Source organism: Podarcis tiliguerta (genome assembly GCF_965153285.1).
Source record: "Podarcis tiliguerta genome assembly, chromosome: 12".
NCBI lineage: Eukaryota > Metazoa > Chordata > Lepidosauria > Squamata > Lacertidae > Podarcis > Podarcis tiliguerta.
This window is the reverse complement of record NC_139545.1, coordinates 4249892-4271225: the sequence shown is the minus strand read 5'-3', so window position 1 is coordinate 4271225 and position 21334 is coordinate 4249892. Positions and strand designations below refer to the sequence as shown.

At 41.5% G+C, this 21334-nt stretch overlaps 1 protein-coding gene across 1 annotated transcript in view; it reads left to right on the top strand.

Annotated features, from left to right (window-relative positions):
* The window catches only part of SUGCT (succinyl-CoA:glutarate-CoA transferase), a 320741-nt gene that overhangs the window by 269501 nt on the left and 29906 nt on the right, over positions 1 to 21334 (top strand). Inside the window, exon 13 of the mRNA XM_083407090.1 lies at positions 9135 to 9198. Within this exon, the coding sequence (XP_083263216.1) occupies positions 9135 to 9198 (64 nt within the window). The remainder of the gene's footprint in view (positions 1 to 9134; positions 9199 to 21334) is intronic.

Here is a 21334-nt window from a genome sequence, read left to right as displayed (position 1 = left end):
GAGGGTTCAGCTCTTTGTCAGTCATAATAATTCTCAACCTCTGTAATTCCCAGGCTTCTATGGGAGTGCCTGCAATATTTTATTCTAGTACAATTTTGTGCCTAAGAGAAGGCAATTGATATGAGTGAACAAGTCATATGTAGGCATTTAGGCTTTGGTGCATACATAGCTTTTTATATTGTCTACAGAGGAAAAATGGATTGGAACACCAGCGAGGAAAATTGTTCAAGACAGTTTAATAAAAATATATGGGCTTTCAAATGTAAAATTTGTCATGCTGTGAGACACTGATATAGATACAGTAGTTATGTTCCTATGCTGTGGTCCCCATATGGAGGGTGATAAAATAGATTATAGAGGTAGAAATGGAGGTGGAATATGTGCTGGATGTTCAAGATCACATGTTTACCAACTGTTGGAACTGAACAGCTTGTAAACTTAACTGCTTTCTTCTGCATTTTTATATTATCCACTGAGCAGTCCTATCTGCATGTTGTAACGTACCTAACCTCCCATGAGTAACAAATAAATATTAAATTTCTAGTTATATTTCTTATTTAAACATGCTACAACTAAAAATCAACTCCCAGACAAGACAGGGAGGCAACATTTCTTTTTTGTCCACGTTGTACTTATGCTCCACTTCAATAGCTGAGGTGTTCTGAGTGGGCGCATTTGATGGTTCCACATGCCCCAGAGGTTTGGCTGGCCTATGCCAGGGGCCAAGTTTTTAGAGTGGCAGATTGTGTCCTATGGAACTCCTTGCCAGTAGATGTTCAGCAGGAGTCATTCCTCCTCATTTCCTGACATTCTTCTAAAACTGTATTATTCAGTCAGCCCTTTCAAACCTGATATTCTCAGCCAACTACATTTTATTGATGTCTTTGACATTTTTCTTCAGGAGAAGGACCAAGGAGTAAACCCTACAGTGCAGTGGAGTCCCTAAGACTGTTGGATGGCACCTTGGACGCCTCCTTCCAGCAGCTCCTGCAGCCAAGCTGGTGCCAAACATATTACTCTACTTATCTTTGGACCACATCAGTGAGGCCAATAGGGGGCTCTTCTCATCTGGGCAGCCCAGGACCTCCATACACACTGCCCAGGCATGTGCCCTGGGGAGGTCACTTCGTTGCTACCAATGCAGCAAAAACAACATCAAAGGCAGCAGTTATGAGTTACTGGCACTGTGATTCTCCTGCAATTTGCCTTCACCCCTGGATGTGCACTCAAGACAGACAGATGCCAACAATAACAGTTGACTTAATAAAAGCACTGTCCTAACATGTATTATTAGGAAAGTGAATCTCCAACAGTTTCCCCACAAAAAGCCCCTGGACTTATTTGTCTATAATTTGGCAGATATAATCCACTCTGACTCTTGTCAATAAGATTTTATGTTCCATGATAGAATTCATAGACATTTCCAGCACATAATAGCCCATGACACATGTTGCCTCTTAGCTAAAGAGGTACAAAAATTTTCAAAATACTTTTTTAAATCATGGTTCTCGAGGTCTCCTCCCACTAGAGTTAATTTTTATACAGTTATTTTTGAAATAGGTAACCCACCACATTGGCTTTTAGAAAGGTTAATTCCCCCTGTTAGTTTTAATATTGGAGAAGTGTGGAGATATGTTAAGGTTAATATTCTTTCTGATACTCCAAAGAAGTTAAGTTACATATTCAGAGAATACCTATTTCTAAGATAGCAATAACTCATTGTTTCTAAGAATTTATTTTAAGAACATAATGGCTAAGTTCAGACATAGCAAGAATATAGGGTTCTGATCCTGGGTTGATATTCTGAGATTAACAAATGGTGGTCTTAATGAGCCATAATTTGCCAAGGTTTGTCCTAATGTCTGAATTAGCCCATAATGTTCTAAATGCCTGTAAAAGTAAATTATTTAAGAGCAATTTGGGGGGGGGGGCGCGTTCAGAGCACAAAAAGGCACACACCTTCTATTTGCAGGCCTTAAATAGTCAACTGTTCTTCATTATTTTACACTTTTGTTTTGGCAGATTGCGACTTGGAATAAATATTTACAGCTATGTAATAAAGTCCAGAGAATTAGAGGTTTATGTCGCAAAATGAAGTTTTTAAAAACCATTAGAATTGCACGATACTATTGTGCTGCTGCTGCCAGATGAATGATAGCAGAATACCCTAAAGTTTATGAAGGAAAGAATTGCCTGACCGCATCTCCGCAAGGAGGGTCAGGTTGGTCTGTCACAGGGGCTGCAACAGAAGGGAAAAGGAAGTAAGCATGAAAGAATGGCCTGGATCCAAAGAGCCAAATGAATGAGCCCAGCTGATTCCTGTCCTACTCAGGGGTTCTCCGCATTTCCCCTTGCGCAGCAGGGCAGTCTTCTCCAAAGGGACACCAGACTTTTCAGGATGGCTTTTCAGGTACACCTGGGACTTCACTGACAAGCGTTCTTCAGAAACCCCAGTCCCCCTACTGCTCCCTGGATCCTATCCTAAGTTTTTAAAGGCTTGGAACCAGTGGTTGGTTAATGCACTTCCCACTCAGTCCCAATATGGCCAGGCATAAGGGACACCCTGAAACTGATAGACAAGCTTCAGCACAAGTGTAATTTATATATAAACAAGCTACAACACTTAATGTGGCAGATGAACGATGGATGGAGTGCTTAAAGGAAGACTCTTGGGAGCACACTATGGTGTTGGAAAATGTGTACCGAACATATACTTTTTGCACAGGAAAACAGGTGAGACCCCTGTGGACTGGAAAAAGCAAGTGACATATGAAAATGAATGATACCAGGCTATTGTTATTGGTTCTTTCACTTGCTTCTAGGTTAGGCGGTTTCTTGGTGAGTGTTTGAGACTTCCTGGCTATTGAGATTTGTGTTTCTTTTACAAAGGGGTATTTTTATAGCAAGCATATATACAAAAAAGTTTCACATGATTTCTTTAACAGAAGAGCTATCATAGCACGATTCTACTAAGTGGGACTGCTCTGTATTAGCAAGGGGCATGAGCTCAGAGACACATATGATTACAATTATTCTTGTGTATATAGGCATGGGAATGTGTACAATGTCAAGGGTGCATGCTGGCAAGATGCGTTGACATACCTTGTCCATGGGTGCATTATTAAACACCAGCAGGTATCTAGCAGGGAAGAGAAAGATCTCTCCCACTTTTTGTCTCCTTGCCGCAGCAAAGAGGGGTTCTTTTTGTATCATACATTCATCTGCTCACCATTCAGCATTGGTAGAAAAGTGTTAATCAATGTGCTTCTTTGTAAGGGCCATATCTCTGTGTCAGAGAACATATGCTCTACCTGCAGCCAGCGCCAGACTCTTTCCCTAGCATCTCCAGTTAGAAGAAAGACCCCTGCCCAAGACCATGGAGGGTGGCTGCCAGTCAGAGTATGGCAGCCTTCCCGAATCTGTTGTTGTTTAGTCGTTTAGTCGTGTCCGACTCTTCATGACCCCATGGACCACAGCATGCCAGCCACCCCTGTCTTCCATTGTCTCCCGCAGCTTGGTCAAACTCATGTTGGTAGCTTCAAGAATACTATCCAACCATCTCGTCCTCTGTCGTCCCCTTCTCCTTGTGCCCTCCATCTTTCCCAACATCAGGGTCTTTTCCAGGGAGTCTTCTCTTCTCATGAGGTGGCCAAAGTATCTAGTGCCCTCCAAAAGCTTTAACATATGATTCCCACCATCCCTGGCCTTGGGCCATGCTGGCCAGGATGGATGGGAGTTGGGGACCCAACTTCGGGATGGCACCAAGCGGGGGAAGTCTGGAGTAGACAGCCCTCGACTAAATGCACCAATGGCCTGACCGGGCATAAGGCAGCTTCCGGCATTGCTCTTGCTCTTGGAATTCTCTCCACCCAAATTTTCCCCTCGATACTGAAGTTGAAAATTACCTAGTTTTGTTTCTGGAATGAAACATTACATTAGGAATCCTCGGTTGTTCAGGTTTTTATTTCTGAATTCTGTGGAGACAAGCATGTTAAATGATTCTCTTAAAAAGAACTTTATCATAATATTATGTTCCACAGATCACAAAGTATAAGCACAGGTTTGTGAAATATGATCTACACTAGGTCTGTGAAATGAACCATTCCAAATGAAGCAGATACATCTAAAGACATTGCCTTTGCTCAAAGCAGTGCTCATTTATTGCCATAAAATGCATGACAAATGTGAGTGTAAGCACCTTGATTGGGTTTTGTTCTAATATTTTGTTTATTAAAAAGTGAGAGAACAGAGGGAGCAGCAAAGGTTAAATTAAGCATGCATTGTTCCACTCTGAAAGTTTATAGGCCTATGGGACTTCCATATTGTTAAGAGAAAATGCAGCAAGCTTTTAAACATACAGGGAGGAATTCCATGTCGTGCTATGTTAAACGTTCCATCGCTGCAAGATTTTCAGTTTGCCAGATGGAATGACCCCCCCCCTCATCCCCACTAGTGCTGTTCTGGGGGTTCTCCCAACATCCCTCTGATCCAATTTCAGGGGTGCAGGAAGGAAAGGGGGAAGCCCCATTGTGTAAGTGGAAGACCTTTCACAGAACTTCTGCTGATGGAACTGCTAGGTGAATCCCACCCAAAGTCATTAACTTCGCCAAAAGAAGCAGTAAAATTAGCCTGTGACATTGTTATTCCCCAGTCATTTTTTGGCTCAAAGTAATGTATTATTCCAAAAGGAAATGATGAAACACTTGATAGCACATGCATGGTGAAATATATTGCATTGCCTTTTGTGCATCACTTAAAGGATAAGGCACATGAAAATACCGTAAATATTGCATGGAGGGAATATAAGTCGTATGGAGAGAAGTATTGTTTGCCTTAATTTAATTGCTGATCTCTTGATTAGTTGGAGGGGAGTCCAGGCACAAGAATGACACAAAATATGCTGTCATTTGGGAGTAGATACTGTATATGAAAGTTATCCACAAGATGGAAGCCTACTTGCAGCCTATGTATTAGGAAAAGAGGGAAGCAGGGAGGCAATTTGTTTCCCCATCAGTCAGGGTTCATCTTGGCCAGGGGTCAGTAACCTTTTTCAGCAGGGGGCCGGTCCACCATCACTCAGACCATGTGGGGGGCCGGACTATATTTTAGGGGGGGAAATGAACAAATTCCCATGCACCACAAATAACCCAGAGATGCATTTTAAATAAAAGCACACATTCTACTTGTGTAAAAACACTGATTCCTGGACCATCCGTGGGCCGGATTGAGAAGGCAATTGGGCCGCATCCGGGCCTTAGTTTGCCTACCCCTGATCTTGGCAATATATAGACCTCAGAGCTGAGATGGCAACAGAATTGTCTTTGGAAACTCAGGGTGTGCAGCACCTTGTGTCTATGTCATAGTGAGAAGAATCTCTGCTAGATCAGGCCAAAGCTCCATCTAGTCTAGCATCCTGTTCTCACAAATCCTTATTTCCAAATTTTACCAAGGCATTATGGGGCAAACTACCAGAAAATAGTGATTTAATGTTTACCACTATTGAAGAAACTGCTAGAAAAAAACTAGACTTAAATAAAAAAACCCCAACACATTTAGACAAAGAGGGACACATTATACAGATTGGTAGATTGAACAGTAATGATGATGAATTGAAAACGTCTTGCCAGTTTCATCTAGAAGCAATCAAGGGGAAATAGTGCATGACTTAGAAAATAGTGGGGTGGGTGGAATCTTAGCAAAGTATACTTAAAGATGGCAGAGGGAGTAACAGATGAAGCCCAATCTTACGTTATTTTTAAAAATACTTATACTTCACTTATTGTTCTGGTTTGGCAGGCTCATTATTTTTTTTAACATATTTTTTTATTAAAGATTTCTTGGTTTACAAAAGTATGTGCAATGTCTCTTTTCAAGTTACATTTTCTACAGATCATTTTCATTTGTTGAGACATTAGTATTACATTAGGAAGAAAAGGGGGAAAGAGGTGGAGGGGGCCATGGTGGGTGGGGTTGGGTGGCAATGTTTCTATTTTACTTAATGTATGTGTGGGGTTTTGTGTCAGTGTTGCTTGTGCGGGTTCTCTTTACTATTCACTTGTGCTCTTTTGGTGGTGAGAGAGGTCTAGGGTGTGGTTGTTTGTGATTGGCTGTGGGGAATTTTGTTTTCAAGTGTGAGTGGGGTGGGTGAGTGTTTTGAATCAGGTTAGCCATATTGATTCGTATGCTGTTGCTGGATTCTTGTCGTTGTCTTGTTGGGCTATGTATGTGATAAAACGGAGCCATATCAGTGTGAAGGTGTCTTCTGCCATTTGTCCCCGTGTCAGTTTCAGTTCATTGGTTAATTTTCCTAATAAGGCTGTTTCCAATACTATCTGGTACCATTTGTCCGTGCTTACTCCTGACAGGTCTCTCCAGTGTCTGCTTATGATGTTCTGGTTGCTGAGAGTAGGTGGGTTATGAGTTCTTTGTGATGTGAATGGACATTATTCTCTTGGAAGATGTTTAGTGGGGCCAGTTCTGGGGTGATTTCTAATACTTGCTTGGTTATTTTGCATATTTCTTGTATGGTTGTTATCCAGAATAGTTGGATTTTGGGGCATTCCCACCACATGTGGAGGTTTATTATTTTTTTTAAAAGCAGTTTTTATTTTAATTTTAAAGCAGAATAAACAATTAGATTGTTCTTATATGGTAGGAAATGTAGTTATGGGGGGATTTTTGTCTTTCTGCAAAGAAACAGTAATAAGGGTTTTAATGCCAACAATTAGAGTTTCAGGCTAATGTTGTCTTTAAGAAATCTAGTGACCTTTCAAATAAACAAAAAACGCAAACTCAGTAGTTTCCTTTGCATTCAGAAGTTGGACTGGTGGACATCTCAGTTTTGTCTTGGGAAAGATAATAAACTGTCGGTTAATGATGAAAGTTTATTTTTCTAACAAGCCACTAAAATGTATGCATGTTAAATTCATGTAGCATATCTGAGTCAAGAAGTGGGGAGATTTGCAGCATGGTTCCAAGAGCTTCTCTTGGATCTTTGCAAGACTCAATTGTATAAAAGAAGTATAGTATACATACAGTTGTAGAAAAGAAGTATAGTATAAAAGAAGTATAGTATACATGGAGAGTTTGTTGTTCCTTTTTTAAAAAACACACACACACACACACCTCACAATAACTACAGCAATATTCCAAGACAGGTCTGACACATACAACCCTTTCTTTATTGCGAGAAAATATTTGTCTCTTGGCATGTATAACTAGAGGGATGTGGGTGGTGCTGTGGGTTAAACCATAGAGCCTAGGACTTGCCGATCAGAAGGTCGGCAGTTCGAGTCCCCGCATTGGGGTGAGCTCCCGTTGCTCGGTCCCTGCTCCTGCCAACCTAGCAGTTCAAAAGTAGATAAATAGGTACTGCTCCGGCGGGAAGGTAAACGGCATTTCCGTGCACTGCTCTGGTTTGCCAGAAACAGCTTAGTCATGCTGGCCACATGAGCTGGAAGCTGTACGCTGGCTCCCTCTGCCAATAGAGATGAGCGCCGCAACCCCAGAGTCGGTCTCGACTGGACCTAATGGTCAGGGGTGCCTTTACCTTTATGTATAACTAGCACACATACTGTACATCAGTCCACTGAATTACTTACTCTGTGGCTGAGATCCAAAGTGTCCAAATGGAAAATAATTGTGCATGAGCACAGAAAGCTGCTGATTTGTCTTCCCAGATGCAGCTCCTTGCACCTTCTCCAAAGATATTTTTGAAGGCTAGCCTCCCCTCCCCTCCCCCGGATGAAACCTGAACTGCAGCAGGTTAATTTAGTGAGATTTAAGGCTTGTCTGAAGCAAAGTAGGTGTTCTCCAAAGGAGCCCAAAGTAGTCTTCCTGAAGGGCTGTCCAAGACAAGGACGGCATGTCTGAAGAAATTGATCACCCCACCTCCTGCAAGCTCTCTTGATTCCAGCCAGGGTATATCTGTACTAGGGCTCCTTTCCCCCTTTACTTTTAGAAACACTGATTTTGGGGAAGGATTGCTGTTATTTGATCAGAAAACAAATTCATGGCCTCAGACTTTGTTCAGCATCATTGGTTAACTCCTGTACTTGTTTGTTTGGAATTGTGCAGGCTACTTAACCAAGAGGCACCTCTAAGATTTCCCAACAAAAACAAAGCAAAGCCTTTTCCTTCTCCCCAGATTTTAAATGCGCGCGCAGGCACACACCCACTCACACCCTTACTCAAATGCCCCTGCACCTTATTTGGCAGAATTTATCCCCTCGGAAGGGGCAACTGTGGCTGGAAATTTAATTCAATTCTGTTCAAAGAATAAGGGGGGAAAGTTATAGCAGTTACAATTTCTTAAATAATCAAAATGTAAAGGAAGACTTGAAGGAGAAAATAAATAAATAACACCCTACACTTAATTCTTTGAAATTTGGGAGGCATCATCCACTCAGAAATGGCTTCTATACCTTTGAATTCTATCCAGTTCTGTCAAAAAAGTAAAATAAAAGAAAGGAAAAGTTATAGGCATTTGCTTGCTTGCCAGTGTAACTGAATGGGAAGACATGCAAAGGCTCTACTTTTCTAAGTTTATATGTCAAAAGCCTTACTGAAATTAAGATATAGTACGTTGGCAGCAGAAGTCCCTCCCATTCCACATATTGGGTTTAATTGTTCTCTGTCATAAAATAAAGGATGAAATTTCAGTGGCAGTAACAGGGATATTGATGGTGCTAGATTTTTCATTCTTCTTTTGCAATAAAGAGTAATTTAAAATATTACAGCAATACAAAACTGAAATGACAAGCCCCACAACTCCAGTATTTCTCTTTGACAAGTAAAAGTACTGCATGAGATTTGTATTTGTTAAATATAATTAATCATATAGCCTACCTAGAGGGAGCCTGTTCATGTAGCACAGATTCTACATACAGAGGTCCTTGACTATTATTTATCAGATATGACATTTGTATTCAAGTATGTGGGTTATAATAATTGAAGCCATCAGCAACAACTGTGAAATACTGGACAACACAGGGACTTCCAGTACTCCATGCTTAAAGCAAATATGTATTGTCCTTCCTTAACGGGGCTTAATCATGAACCATACTTTTAGTTGCAGCTTTCTGTATCACTGGGCGATGCTTATTGTTATATATTTGCTTCTTCTTCTTTTTTAGGTTCTGCACAATGGACTTGTCATGGAGATGGATCATCCAACAGTAGGGAAGATAGCTGTTCCAGGTAGGCATATTTCCTTCATTTTTTTTATGGAAGCCAGCTCCAGAGACTATTGACCTATAGCAGGATTATATCTGAGCTAAGGCTGGGCAATATATTGAGATATCTCAATATATTGAGGAAACCATAGCTGTCAAACGTCCCTTATTTGGCAGGACAGTCCCTTATCCCAGCGCCACGTCCCGCTGCTGTCCCTTATTGATGATGCCCCTTAAATTTCCCGGGTTTCAAAGGAAGCAGCTCCTCTCTCCCCCTCCCTGCCGGCCTCGAACTGTGTTGCTTGGCTGCGTTGCTCACCCAATAAGGAGTCTTAAGAATGACTGGGGGGTGGAGCTTGCATGCCTTGTGCCGATCAAATTGGCCGTGTTGCCTGGGGACTTGCCTTTGCTCAGCGCTTCCCAGCGGAGAGCTGACGGTGGTTTTCCTTGCTGCAGCCCCTTTGCCAGGTTGCTGCGCTGTGGGAACCACCGCTTGAGGCTTCATTTGGCTGCTGGTTGACTAAAATCCCTTATTTTGGCTGCTGATCCCTTATTTTCGAGGCTGCTGGTCCCTTATTTTCAAATCTGTAAGTTGACAGCTATATCCCAAACCGGTTAGAAGTCCATATGATGATACTGGTTTCATAATTTTTGACCTGGCAATATACTGTGAATCACATATTGCGTGTGTGTGTGTGTGCTCATGCTATGCCAAAATCACAATGTGTGAAAAACCTTGAAGCAGCCAATGCCTCTACAAAGCTCCATCCTTATTTCAGACATTGTGATATATAGGTATATCACGATGTTTAGCTAGCGATATATCGCAGTGTTGAAAACCAGATACTGCCCAGCCCTAATCTGGGCTGCTGTAAGGGAGCTACAGTTTTCAAAGCTTGATTGCTCTTTTTAACTCTCAGTGCTTCATGCACATGATACCAAACACTGAATTAAATTATGACACTAAAAGGAAGCCTGTTTCACATCCCAAATGTGAGTTGCTCCTATACCATGGGAGGGATGAGGTGGTTGTGAGATCAGCAGAGTGTCAATGCACCAGTGAAGCCAATCTGGTCTCCTGCTGGTGTGTTTGAACCGTGCCAACCTCCCTGCTGTCTCATTGCTCACTCTCCTGCTAAACAGCAGTGGCTCACCTGTTGGGAGGTCAGGTAAATGCCTCCACTCCATCCGCTTCTAAACACCTTCCGATTTCTTGGTTGGGTCTTGTATGTCTGAGTATTTCTTCTGGCTGAATGGGCATTAGATTGTCATAAGACCACCAGTGAATTGCATATGTTCTGCAATATCAATTAAGATCTGTTACTTTCCCTGTTAGATTCTCAAGAAGGCAACCATGCATAAGCTGTTGCCTGGGGGGTGGGGTGTTCCAGCCTAGATCATTTCCTAAGGACCAGGGTCCAGATGTTTCTGAATGATGCTAGAGTTATGAAAGGTTGTTCCATTTTTGTGGTTACAGTCTCCAGCTCTGTTTCTCCTTTGCGCAATAGTTTTCCTAACTTGATGCATACATGGACCATGTTGCCTGACATAAACTGGGCCTTTATTGGGCAAAATAATTGGCATTGTGCCTCAAAGGTAGTGCATATTCTAGAACTCTTCCAATAATCTATCTTCCCCAGGAAATAGGCCACTGTACCTGAAACCTCCAGAAAACCATTAAGGGCAGCCCAACAGATGTGGCACTTTGTGCCTCGGCTGTCTTTCCTCTCATCCTGTGACCAAGTCTCTCTGATTCCCAGGGAAAGGCAAGGCAAGGAGGTTTGACTTTTGCTTTATGAAAAGGCTCCCTTGAACAAAGTATGGGGACCCCTGTCTTGAAAAAAATCTTAGCGTAAGTTTGATGAAATGTTTGTGCTTTGTTTTTATGAATGTTTCTGTTAAACCATCTATGAATGGCAATCCTCAAACCACTTATTCCACAGTAGTCCCTTTGAAGTTAATTGCTTACCCTGGAGTCAGTTGGGCTAATCTGGAAAAAAAAGCAGTGTATATGTGCACATCTGTGTTTGCTTTAGGTTTACCTTGAGCTGTACATAAATTGTGAACTTATGTGTTTGAAAGAAATAGAAAAATATGGCTGAACAACAGAAGGATGGTATTTTTCCTAGTGATATGAAGAAAGGGGGGGTCTCAAAAATAAGGTGGGACTTTTTCTTGTTATTTTGGTACTGTCACTTCTCAAGTTAAAAGTAAGCATGTTGTGTGGAGCTGGAATGAGAAAAGATCTCTGAGATAAATAATGTTTCCTTTCTTCAAATAGTTTTAGTCTCATAATCAAGATGTGCTCAACCAGGTGAAGCATATTGAGGGCATACAGGAAGGAAAGAGAGAGGGAGAAGGCCAGCCTCAAAATGGGGTTCTGCCAAGAGAGATTAAAAATCAAATGTTTGCCTTTTAATCCACTGCGGGAGGCAGCACACTGTGCTTGTGCTTCAGTGGAAATGCAATTAATCAAAAATATGATTTTAATTGGCTAACATCCAGGTTAGATTACTGCAGTGTAGGATACATGGGGCTGCCTTTGAAGATTAACTAAAAACTTAAGTAATTTCAGAATGCAGCAATCAGGCTATTGACCATAATTGCTTTTTGTTGCTATAATATATTGGCTTCCTGTGTGTTTCCAGACATTACTCAAGCTGCTGAGTTTAACTAATAAAGTCTTCTCCAGTTGGGGACCAGGGTTTCAGAGGGAGCGCCTACTTCATGATGACCATACCTGTTTATTAAGAGCAAGTTCCCTCCAAGAACCGGGTTAGCAGGGAGTGGCTGAGGAGTGGGTTTGTGCTGTCCCTGGATTTGGTTGCCTGCTGCCCCCTTTGCAGGGTCAAAGCCATTGTATCTGTCTGGTTTAATGAACAACATTTCCCATGTAGTTATTGACTGTAGGCTTGCGATCCTTTGTGCACTTACTTGGGAGTAAGCCCTTCTGAGCTCTGTGGGAGTTGCTACGAGGTAGAAATGTGCCAGATTGTGCTGTAATCCACTTATGACAACAAATAAGGGGATTTGAACATTTCTACCAACAATTTTTAAAGTTGCCATTTTGACTTGTGAAGAAGCAAACTAGAACCTGAAATTCAATTCTTTTAGAAGAAAATATTGGGAAGAAATACCTTGCAGATGGCAACAGGAAAAGTACATAAACTTTTCATGTTGTGTGCAGCCCACAATCTATCTTTTGGAAAGAAAATACTCCTCGAGGGACAAGGTTAAACTGCAAGGAGAGGGAAGGGATGAAAAGGAATGTTCTAATGGCTGTCAACAGAGGTGGGACGAACAGGCAGAAATGTGAGTTTTCGCATAGGTAAATGACAGTACTACCCAAAGCTTAGCTAACTTAAACTTGATTAAAACTCAAAACCCGTGACAGTGCATTGAAATTAAAATAAATCATCTTATCCTCTGATAATTTCCCATTTAGAGGAGCCTCTGTAAATGGCTCCTTGCATTGAAAATGGTACTTTTAGACAGTTGTACTGAAGAAGCACCAGTGTTTTCTTTTGTAACTCGGGGTAAATATGCCTGAATATAATGCACTAGTATAGCCATGCCCTGATGGTATAAAGTACAGATATAGTTCACTTAGTGTTATCAGCAACCCTTTAAGAGAATTTTCCATTTACACATTCCTGTGCCATATGATGAAGCCCATGTCTACAAACTTACTGGCAGCCGCCAAATCCAGAGTGACTGATACTTTGCATGTGCTTCCTTTGCCAACCTACAATGCTAAATCTGGATCTAAACTCCATAATGCTATGCATAGGAAGCTGACTTGCTCTCCAAACTTGCTTCATTTCAGATGGTGCTTTTGGGGGAGCCAGAAAATGGGTTGTAACAAATTTTCCAGACAGCTGGAAAAGGAACTACCTTTTCTCTATGGAATTATGTTGTTCTGTTGCCATTAGCATAGCATAAAGGCAGTGTTCCCCCTAGATCAGGAATAGGGAGTATTTTTACTCAGCACGTGTTTCGTAATCCCAGTGATGGGACTGAACAGGAAGAGTAGTTTTTCGCAGAGATATTCCAGAGTGTCAGGGCAGGAGGTGTTTATGTCCTGGGCAGCAAAAGAGCCTCACTGGCTCATCATCTCATGTCCAGCTGCCATTTTGAGATAAGGATGGTGCTGAAGGAAGGCTCACATTTAGCAGGATTTTTCCTGTCTAGGCTCATTATTTGCCTGTTTCTATCAGAAAGCGGGGACACAAGGAGGTTGATAACAACCACAACTTGTTGAACTGCGCCAGAGAGGTCTAGGAGATTAAGGATGAGAGCAGCCGAGCAGCCACAGCAGTGGACCTCGTAAAACTCAGATATTCAAATGGAGTCTGAATTGTAGCATCCCTTTTCTCTCGGGATTTCTTACGTGACTTCTATGATTATCTCTTCGTCCAACTGAACCTCTTCAGGGGGAGCAAGAGAAATAATTTCTTTTTTTTCCCCCAATTGATATTTATTAAGTTTTCATAGTATAATATAAGCCAAACATAACAAAGAAACAACAAGACAACAACAACAAAGATACAATAAAGAAAAAAACACCTTAACACATAACAAAAAATTAACACATAATATAACAACGTTTAAAAGCAACTTCACTTTTCAAAATAGATCTTGCATTAGCTTTTTCCTGGACTTCCCCATACCTCCCTCCTTTGTATTCCATTTCCATTGTTCAATCAGCAAATCCTTCCCCTCTTTTACTTTCATCTCCCTTCTTATCTTAATATTTTGGCTTTACCCTTCCCTCTCTTTTGCACTATTTTTTCCATTTACTTCTTCGTTTTTTACAGAAAGCCCCTTAATCAAAATCCAGCATCATTCTAACATTCATTAATTTTACAATATTTCTGTAAATAATCCTTAAATTTCTTCCAATCTTCTTCCACCTGATCTTCTCCCTGGTCTCGAATTCTGCCGGTCATTTCTGCCAGTTCCATGTAGTCTATCACCTTCATCTGCCATTCTTCCACGGTGGGTAGTTCTTGAGTCTTCCAATACTGCGCAATCAGCATTCTTGCTGCTGTTGTGGCATACATAAAAAAGGTTCTGTCCTTTCTTGGCACCAATTGGCCGACCATGCCCAGGAGAAAGGCCTCCGGTTTCTTGAGGAAAGTATATTTAAATACCTTTTTCATTTCATTATAGATCATTTCCCAAAAGGCCTTAATCCTTGGGCACGTCCACCAAAGGTGAAAGAATGTACCTTCTGTTTCTTTACATTTCCAACATTTATTATCAGGCAACTTATAAATTTTTGCTAGCTTGACTGGTGTCATGTACCACCTGTATATCATTTTCATAATATTCTCTCTTAAGGCACTACATGCCGTGAATTTCATACCGGTGGTCCATAACTGTTCCCAGTCAGCCATCATTATATTATGTCCAACATCCTGTGCCCATTTGATCGTAGCAGATTTCACTGTTTCGTCCTGCGTATTCCATTTCAACAGCAAGTTATACATTCTTGACAAAGTCTTAGTTTTGGACTCTAACAGTTCTGTTTCCAATTTTGATTTTTCCACCTGGAAGCCCACTTTCCTATCTAGTTTATATGCCTCCATTATTTGGTGATAGTGAAGCCAGTCACGCACTTTATTTTTTAGCTTCTCAAAACTCTGTAATTTCCATTTTTCTCCATCTTGTTCTAAAATCTCCCAATATTTCGGCCATTTGTCCTCCATATTAAGCTTTTTAAGGGCCTTCGCTTCCATTGGTGACAACCACCTTGGAGTTTTACTCTCAAGTAGATCTTTATACCTTATCCAGACATTAAACAGTGCTTTCCTTACAATGTGTATCTTAAACATTCTATGCACTTTAACCTTCTCATACCATAAATATGCATGCCAGCCAAAAGCATTATTAAACCCTTCTAAGTCCAAAATATCAGTATTTTCCAGAAGTAGCCATTCTTTCAGCGAGCAAAAAGCTGCTGATTCATAATAAATTTTCAGGTCTGGCAGGGCAAAGCCTCCTCTTTCTTTTGCATCTGTTAATATTTTAAATTTTATTCTTGGCTTTTTGCCCTGCCAGACAAATCTGGAAATATCTTTCTGCCACTTCTTAAAGCAGTCCATTTTATCAATAATTTGCAGTGTTTGGAACAAAAATAACATTCTCGGCAATACATTCATTTTTATCACAGCAATACGACCTAACAATGATAGCTTCAGATTTGACCAGATTTCAAAGTCTCTTTTCACCTCCAACCAGCATTTTTCATAATTATCTTTAAATAAGTTCCCGTTCTTAGATGTCATATTAATCCCCAAATACTTCACCTTCTTAACCACAGTCAAACCTGTCTCCTTCTGAAACCTTTCTCTCTCCTTTTCAGTTAAATTTTTCTCCAGAACCTTTGTTTTTAATTTGTTTAATTTAAATCCTGCCACTTGACCAAATTCTTCAATCAGTTCTAAGACCCTTTTAGTACTAGTTTCTGGCTCCTGCAATGTCAATACAAGGTCATCTGCAAATGCTCTCAATTTATATTGTTTAGCTCCGACCGAGAAATAATTTCTACCTTCCTTCTATTCTGTTGGTGTTAGTCAGAATACAAGACACTCTAACATCCAGGCAAGACTGCTCAGCAGCCCCCAACACACATTAATTGCATTAATTTGCATTTATACCTGTCAGTCATTTTGCCCCACCTGTCTACATCTTTGTATCTACAGCATCTGACCATCACCGCCAGGAGTAGCCCACACTCTGCTCTCCAGATGTTGTTGGACTCCAACTCCTGCCCTCCCTCACCATTGGCCAGGCTGGTGCTCCTGCTCGAAGTTTGAAATCCAACATCTGCAGGGCACCATGTTGGCCACTCTTGGTCTACACAGACACACACACACACACACACACACACACACACAGAGAGAGAGAGAGATGGTGATAATATTGATACACTTTGTAGGATTTCATGAGACATCTAGCCATGAAGATTCATTAACATTGCATTTCAGTGATGGCCAGCAGTGGCTCGTGTTGTTCTTAGCAGTCACATTAAACTCCAGAAAGAGAAAATAGACTGGGAAATGGTGGTCAGGCTTTTATTGGATAGACTGTAATGGATATACACAATAAAACATAATGTCAGCTATAGGCCTCTTTTATCAGGCTGTTAGCAAATGCGGTGGGGGGCAGAGTGAAGGGGGGGAGAACTAGATATATGGAGGACGACTAGATATATGGACAGAGACAAATGTTACTTGAAAAATGTTGCTTTCCATTGAGGGATTTTGCAGGAAATTAAGGAAGTCTGCACTACATGACATTGTTTCCTGCAGCTAGGAGATCTCACACAATAGGAACAACAACAACAGAATTTGCGGGTTCGGAGGGGGGGATATATTCCTTTCCATTTGCAGGGAGCACCTCTGCCTGAACTTCTGATCCTGTCTGCTTCTCATCACACATTCCTTTTTTTGTGCATAGCTGATGTTGCTTGAGAAATTTTAATTTCGCTTCACTATTTATGGCACATTGGAGACAAACAGCCTCACCAGCATTACCATTACTTCATTCGTCTTTTTTAGTCATCAGTGCTGACTGCTTATGTCTTTTACATTCACAGGGCTGATTTCAATTTTAAGGAATTCAGTGCCTTTTCAGGAACTCCACAGAAATGATGCATGTCAACTCATTTGGCAGAGCTCTCAAAGCTGGGGGTGAGGGGGGCTGGGGAGAGAAACTTTAATAAATATGTAATAAGGTGACTGACAGTGATTAGTGATCATAGATCCCAAAAAGAGAGAAGAGGGGAGAAAGGAAGACAAAGGCTAAATTGCTGAAAGGTTTTGTTTTTAATTTGCTGCTTTCTATTTTTTGTGGGTGGCAATTTTAAGTGTGGCTTCTGTCTTTTGCAAATATTTTTTTAATAGCTGCTTATAGCTGCACTGTGGGTTAAACCACAGAGCCTAGAGCTTGCTGATCAGAAGGTCGGCAGTTCGAATCCCCGCGACAGGGTGAGTTCCCATTGCTCAGTCCCTGCTCCTGCCAGCCTAGCAGTTCGAAAGCACTGTCAAAGTGCAAGTAGATAAATAGGTACCGCTCCAGCGGGAAGGTAAACGGCGTTTCCGTGCGCTGCTCTGGTTCTCCAGAAGCGGCTTAGTCATGCTTGCCACATGACCCGGAAGCTGTATGCCTGCTCCCTCGGCCAATAAAGCAAGATGAGCGTTAGTCACGACTGGACCTAATGGTCAGGGGTCCCTTTACCTTTATAGCTGCTTCAGGGACTCTTTTAGTTGAGAATTAGAATAAAAGAGTAAAAGATGAGCAAACCTTTTTGAACTTGTAATATTGTAAATTGGACCATTGGCAGGATCTTTTTCTTTCACAAAAACGTGCAATCAGTACCAGAATTCCCTGGAAATGGTACCAGTTCAAATCCAATGCTAAACCATGGCAGGTGTGAAAAGGAGATAGGAAGCATCCACTTCCTGTTTTTAACTACCCATGGTTTATCATTATATCCAGAAACATCAGTGTCAACAGCATAGACCATATCTTTAACTGGGCGTGGCAGAGAGGGCTCGGCTCAACCTCCCAAGAAGGTGATCAGGACTGTTGCAACTAGCCATTTGTGTGAGATTTCCCATTGAGGGCTGGGATCTATTCACTCTCTCTAGCGCTGCATGCTTCTATCATGCACAGCAGCTATTTTGGTACAGGATTTCTGACCCAATAAGGAAATGCACACGTAGGAGCCAGCTTCCATGAGGCTGCTGCTTTCTGTGGTTTGGGAGCGAGGGAAGGAAATTCTCAGAATGCTCCTCACACAAATTCAATTTAATTCAAATGGGACTAGCAGGCGACAAGACTTCAGTGGAATGTGGACTCTGATTCCTTAGATTTATGAAATTATTATTATTTTACTTCTTGTCTTACTTACAAATTGCGTTGAGTCACAACAAGGCTTACCAGATGCTTTAAAACTTTGTTGTGTTGATCATGCTAATAGAAAGTTGCTGCTGTTTAGTCACATGGCAGTGTGGGGATTCAGTCCCTCAAACAACACAGGGAGTCAAGTCCCTCCTGGGGGGGTTAGAAAAGAAATGCAACTGGGGTGTGCTTTCTCTTCCAGTGTGTGTCTCTAGTGTGTGATCCTTCATTTCTCCCAAGGGAAAAATTAGTGTGCTTTAGGTTGCAATCCTGTACCAATTCACCCAGGAATAAGTCAGTGGGATGGACTTCTGAGTAGACATTATAGGTTTTCATTGACAGATGCAGAGACAGTTCACACATCTCTGTGCTGGAAGGTGTGTGGGCTCAGGTTAGCGTTTTCTAAACAGGCATGGGAAACACTTGGTAAATTTCTCAGGTGCTTCCAGAAAAGAGCTTATTGTGGAGTCAGTGCTGGTCACGGACACAAGTTTTCTGCACACAAGTGTTCACATGATGTTGTTGTCAGCAAAATACCTTCCATATTTCCTCTTGCCAAAGTAAATCTGATGAATAAAAATCCCCCATTAGATACCTGCTGTCAATGTTAAATGTGAAAGCTCATTAGCACCCTATTTTTGTGCAGTTTGTTGTAAGTGTGTGACATTTTGGTGTGGTGGCCTCTAAAGCCACACCATATTTCTGTTTGCTCCTCACCTGAGCACAACTAGCCATATTATTAAATGCAAGTGACATGCACGCGCCTTTTCCCACCAATTGCACATTCAACCCAGTGAGGAAGAGCTGTTTTCTCAAGAAGCTCCACACAGTACATATCAGGAATTACCATGGAGACTAGTTGCAGTGCATACATTAATTCTAGATTCAGGTAGGTAGCTGTGTTGCTCTGACGCAGTCAAAATAAAAAAAATTAAAAAATAAATAAATTGTCCAGTCGAAATAATAATAATAATAATAAATAGTCCAGTAGCACCTTAGAGACCAACTAAGTTTGTTCTGGGCATAAGCTTTAATGTGCATGCACACAAAAGCTTATACCCAGAACAAACTTAAGGTAAAGGGACCCCTGACCATTAGGTCCAGTCACGTACGACTGTGGGGTTGTGGCGCTCATCTTGCTTTACTGGCCAAGGGAGCCGGTGTTTGTCCGCAGACAGCTTCCGGGTCATGTGGCCAGCATGACTAAGCCGCTTCTGGCGAAACAGAGCAGCACACGGAAACACCATTTACCTTCCCATCATAGCGGTACCTATTTATCTACTTGCACTTGACGTGCTTTCGAACTCTAGGTTGGCAGGAGCAGGGACACTTAGTTGGTATCTAAGGTGCTACTGGACAATTTTTAAATTTATTTCAACTGCATACATCATGTTCATTAGAGAGAGAGAGAGAGAGAGAGAGAGGCCTTCTACAAGTCCTCTTTATCATCATTGGGCAGGCCTTGGATGGATAAATATGACTTTCCTGCAAGACCACAGTATTAATGGTATTATGGGTATGCATACATTTGTTTCTAGAGCTAAAGCTCAACTGAAGGAATGTTTTCTTACTAATTTCTGCAAACAGTATAAATTGTATGTGTTCCTCTGTATGTGTCTGTGTATACATATGCACATGCATGCATGCACACACATGCGTGCACACACACACACACACACACACACACACAGTAATTCACCTTCAGACATTACTTTATCTCAAAAAGCAAATTCCTTCAACTCTTGAATGGTAACATTTATTTTTCTCCATCAACCATGTGTTTCTGCCTGTTTTTGTTTTAACTGTATGGTTTAGATTGTACTATCAACATTTCCTGGGGTGCCAATTAGCAAAGAAGAGCTGTTTTTACTTCATTGTGTTTTAAATCTTAATAAAACCAAGGAAGCTGAGTTTGTTTGACAGATCTTCCTGCTGAGAAATATGCCCACCAAAGATGACATGTTCAATGGGAATGTTTATTCATAGGAATCCAATTATTTCAGGAGTAAACATTTTTAATAGGCCTGCACCTTTATCCCAAACATTTGTACTGGTGTTGCTGTCTGCAGTGTTAATCACTGACATTGTGTAATCCTGTTGAGTTTTATTGTTATCGTGTGTTTTTTCAACCATGTGTATATGGTGTGGTGCAGTCCAGTCCAGCTATCCTGTGCATAAACAAACAAAAGAAGAGCAATCCTTGTTTTATCACGATTGCCTGCCACCCTGACACATCATTCCACATGATGTTCTGACATCATCAGCCACTGCACCTCATCCTAGATCTTAACTTGGGCTGTTTCTGTGTTCCTGAAGTTTCACCAAGCACTTTCCTCTTCTTCCCTGTGACAAACTCAGCCAGGTGCTTAGCTGATCCTTAGTGGGCTGTTGTAAAACATGCATGCGGGCCTCGTGTGCATTGTAAAATAACCAAATTACTTCAACACACATACATTTCAAGTATCGTTATGATCTTTCATAATTAGTGAGTAGGAAAAATGTTTTCCACTGCCTGCAGTGAAGCTCCATACCATTAAAAATAAGGACATGTTTTCAATATTTAGATAATTTCACTTAAGTGTTAAAGGCACTGGAGGTTGACTAGATGCATTCTTTCATGCACTCCCCACATATTTCTTCCAAATGGAGACCAGCACAGACCCGTCCCCTAAGAACAGAAACGAGGCATGGAAATTTACAGTTCACGGATCTTCGTGCATTTGCAAAATGTTGCACAGGCTTTTATTTTGATTCCTGTTCCATTCATTGCTTTTAAATTAATAAGGAACACAAATTGTGCAATCCGACCAGACCAGACCAGACCCACCCACCTCCAAAACCCAATGTCAGCAACAACGTGTTGTCAGAATCCCATCCATCTCAGACTCGAGGGATAGCTCTGAAGAAAAGGCATGGAATTATGTGTAGTACAGCTGGGGGACCTGGAAAACCCCACAAAACTCCCAGAAGTGCCTTGGCTCTGGAAACACCTTCCAATGACTCATCCAACCACAGCCCAAGCCTTGCCATGATCCCCAGTTCTCCTTCTTCAAAAGCGAAGGTTGCAACAGACTTGGTGGAGAGACCAGATTCAACTCATGTGCACTGGAGGAGGGAGAAGACTCAGCTGTGAAGAGTGGGTCCATCAGATGGCCAGAAAGTGGAGGAGCTGATAGGATATGCACCTCTCAGATGCTTCTGGACCCTTTTTGCTACTTTAACAGCTCCTTACGGTGCTCCTCAGATCACTT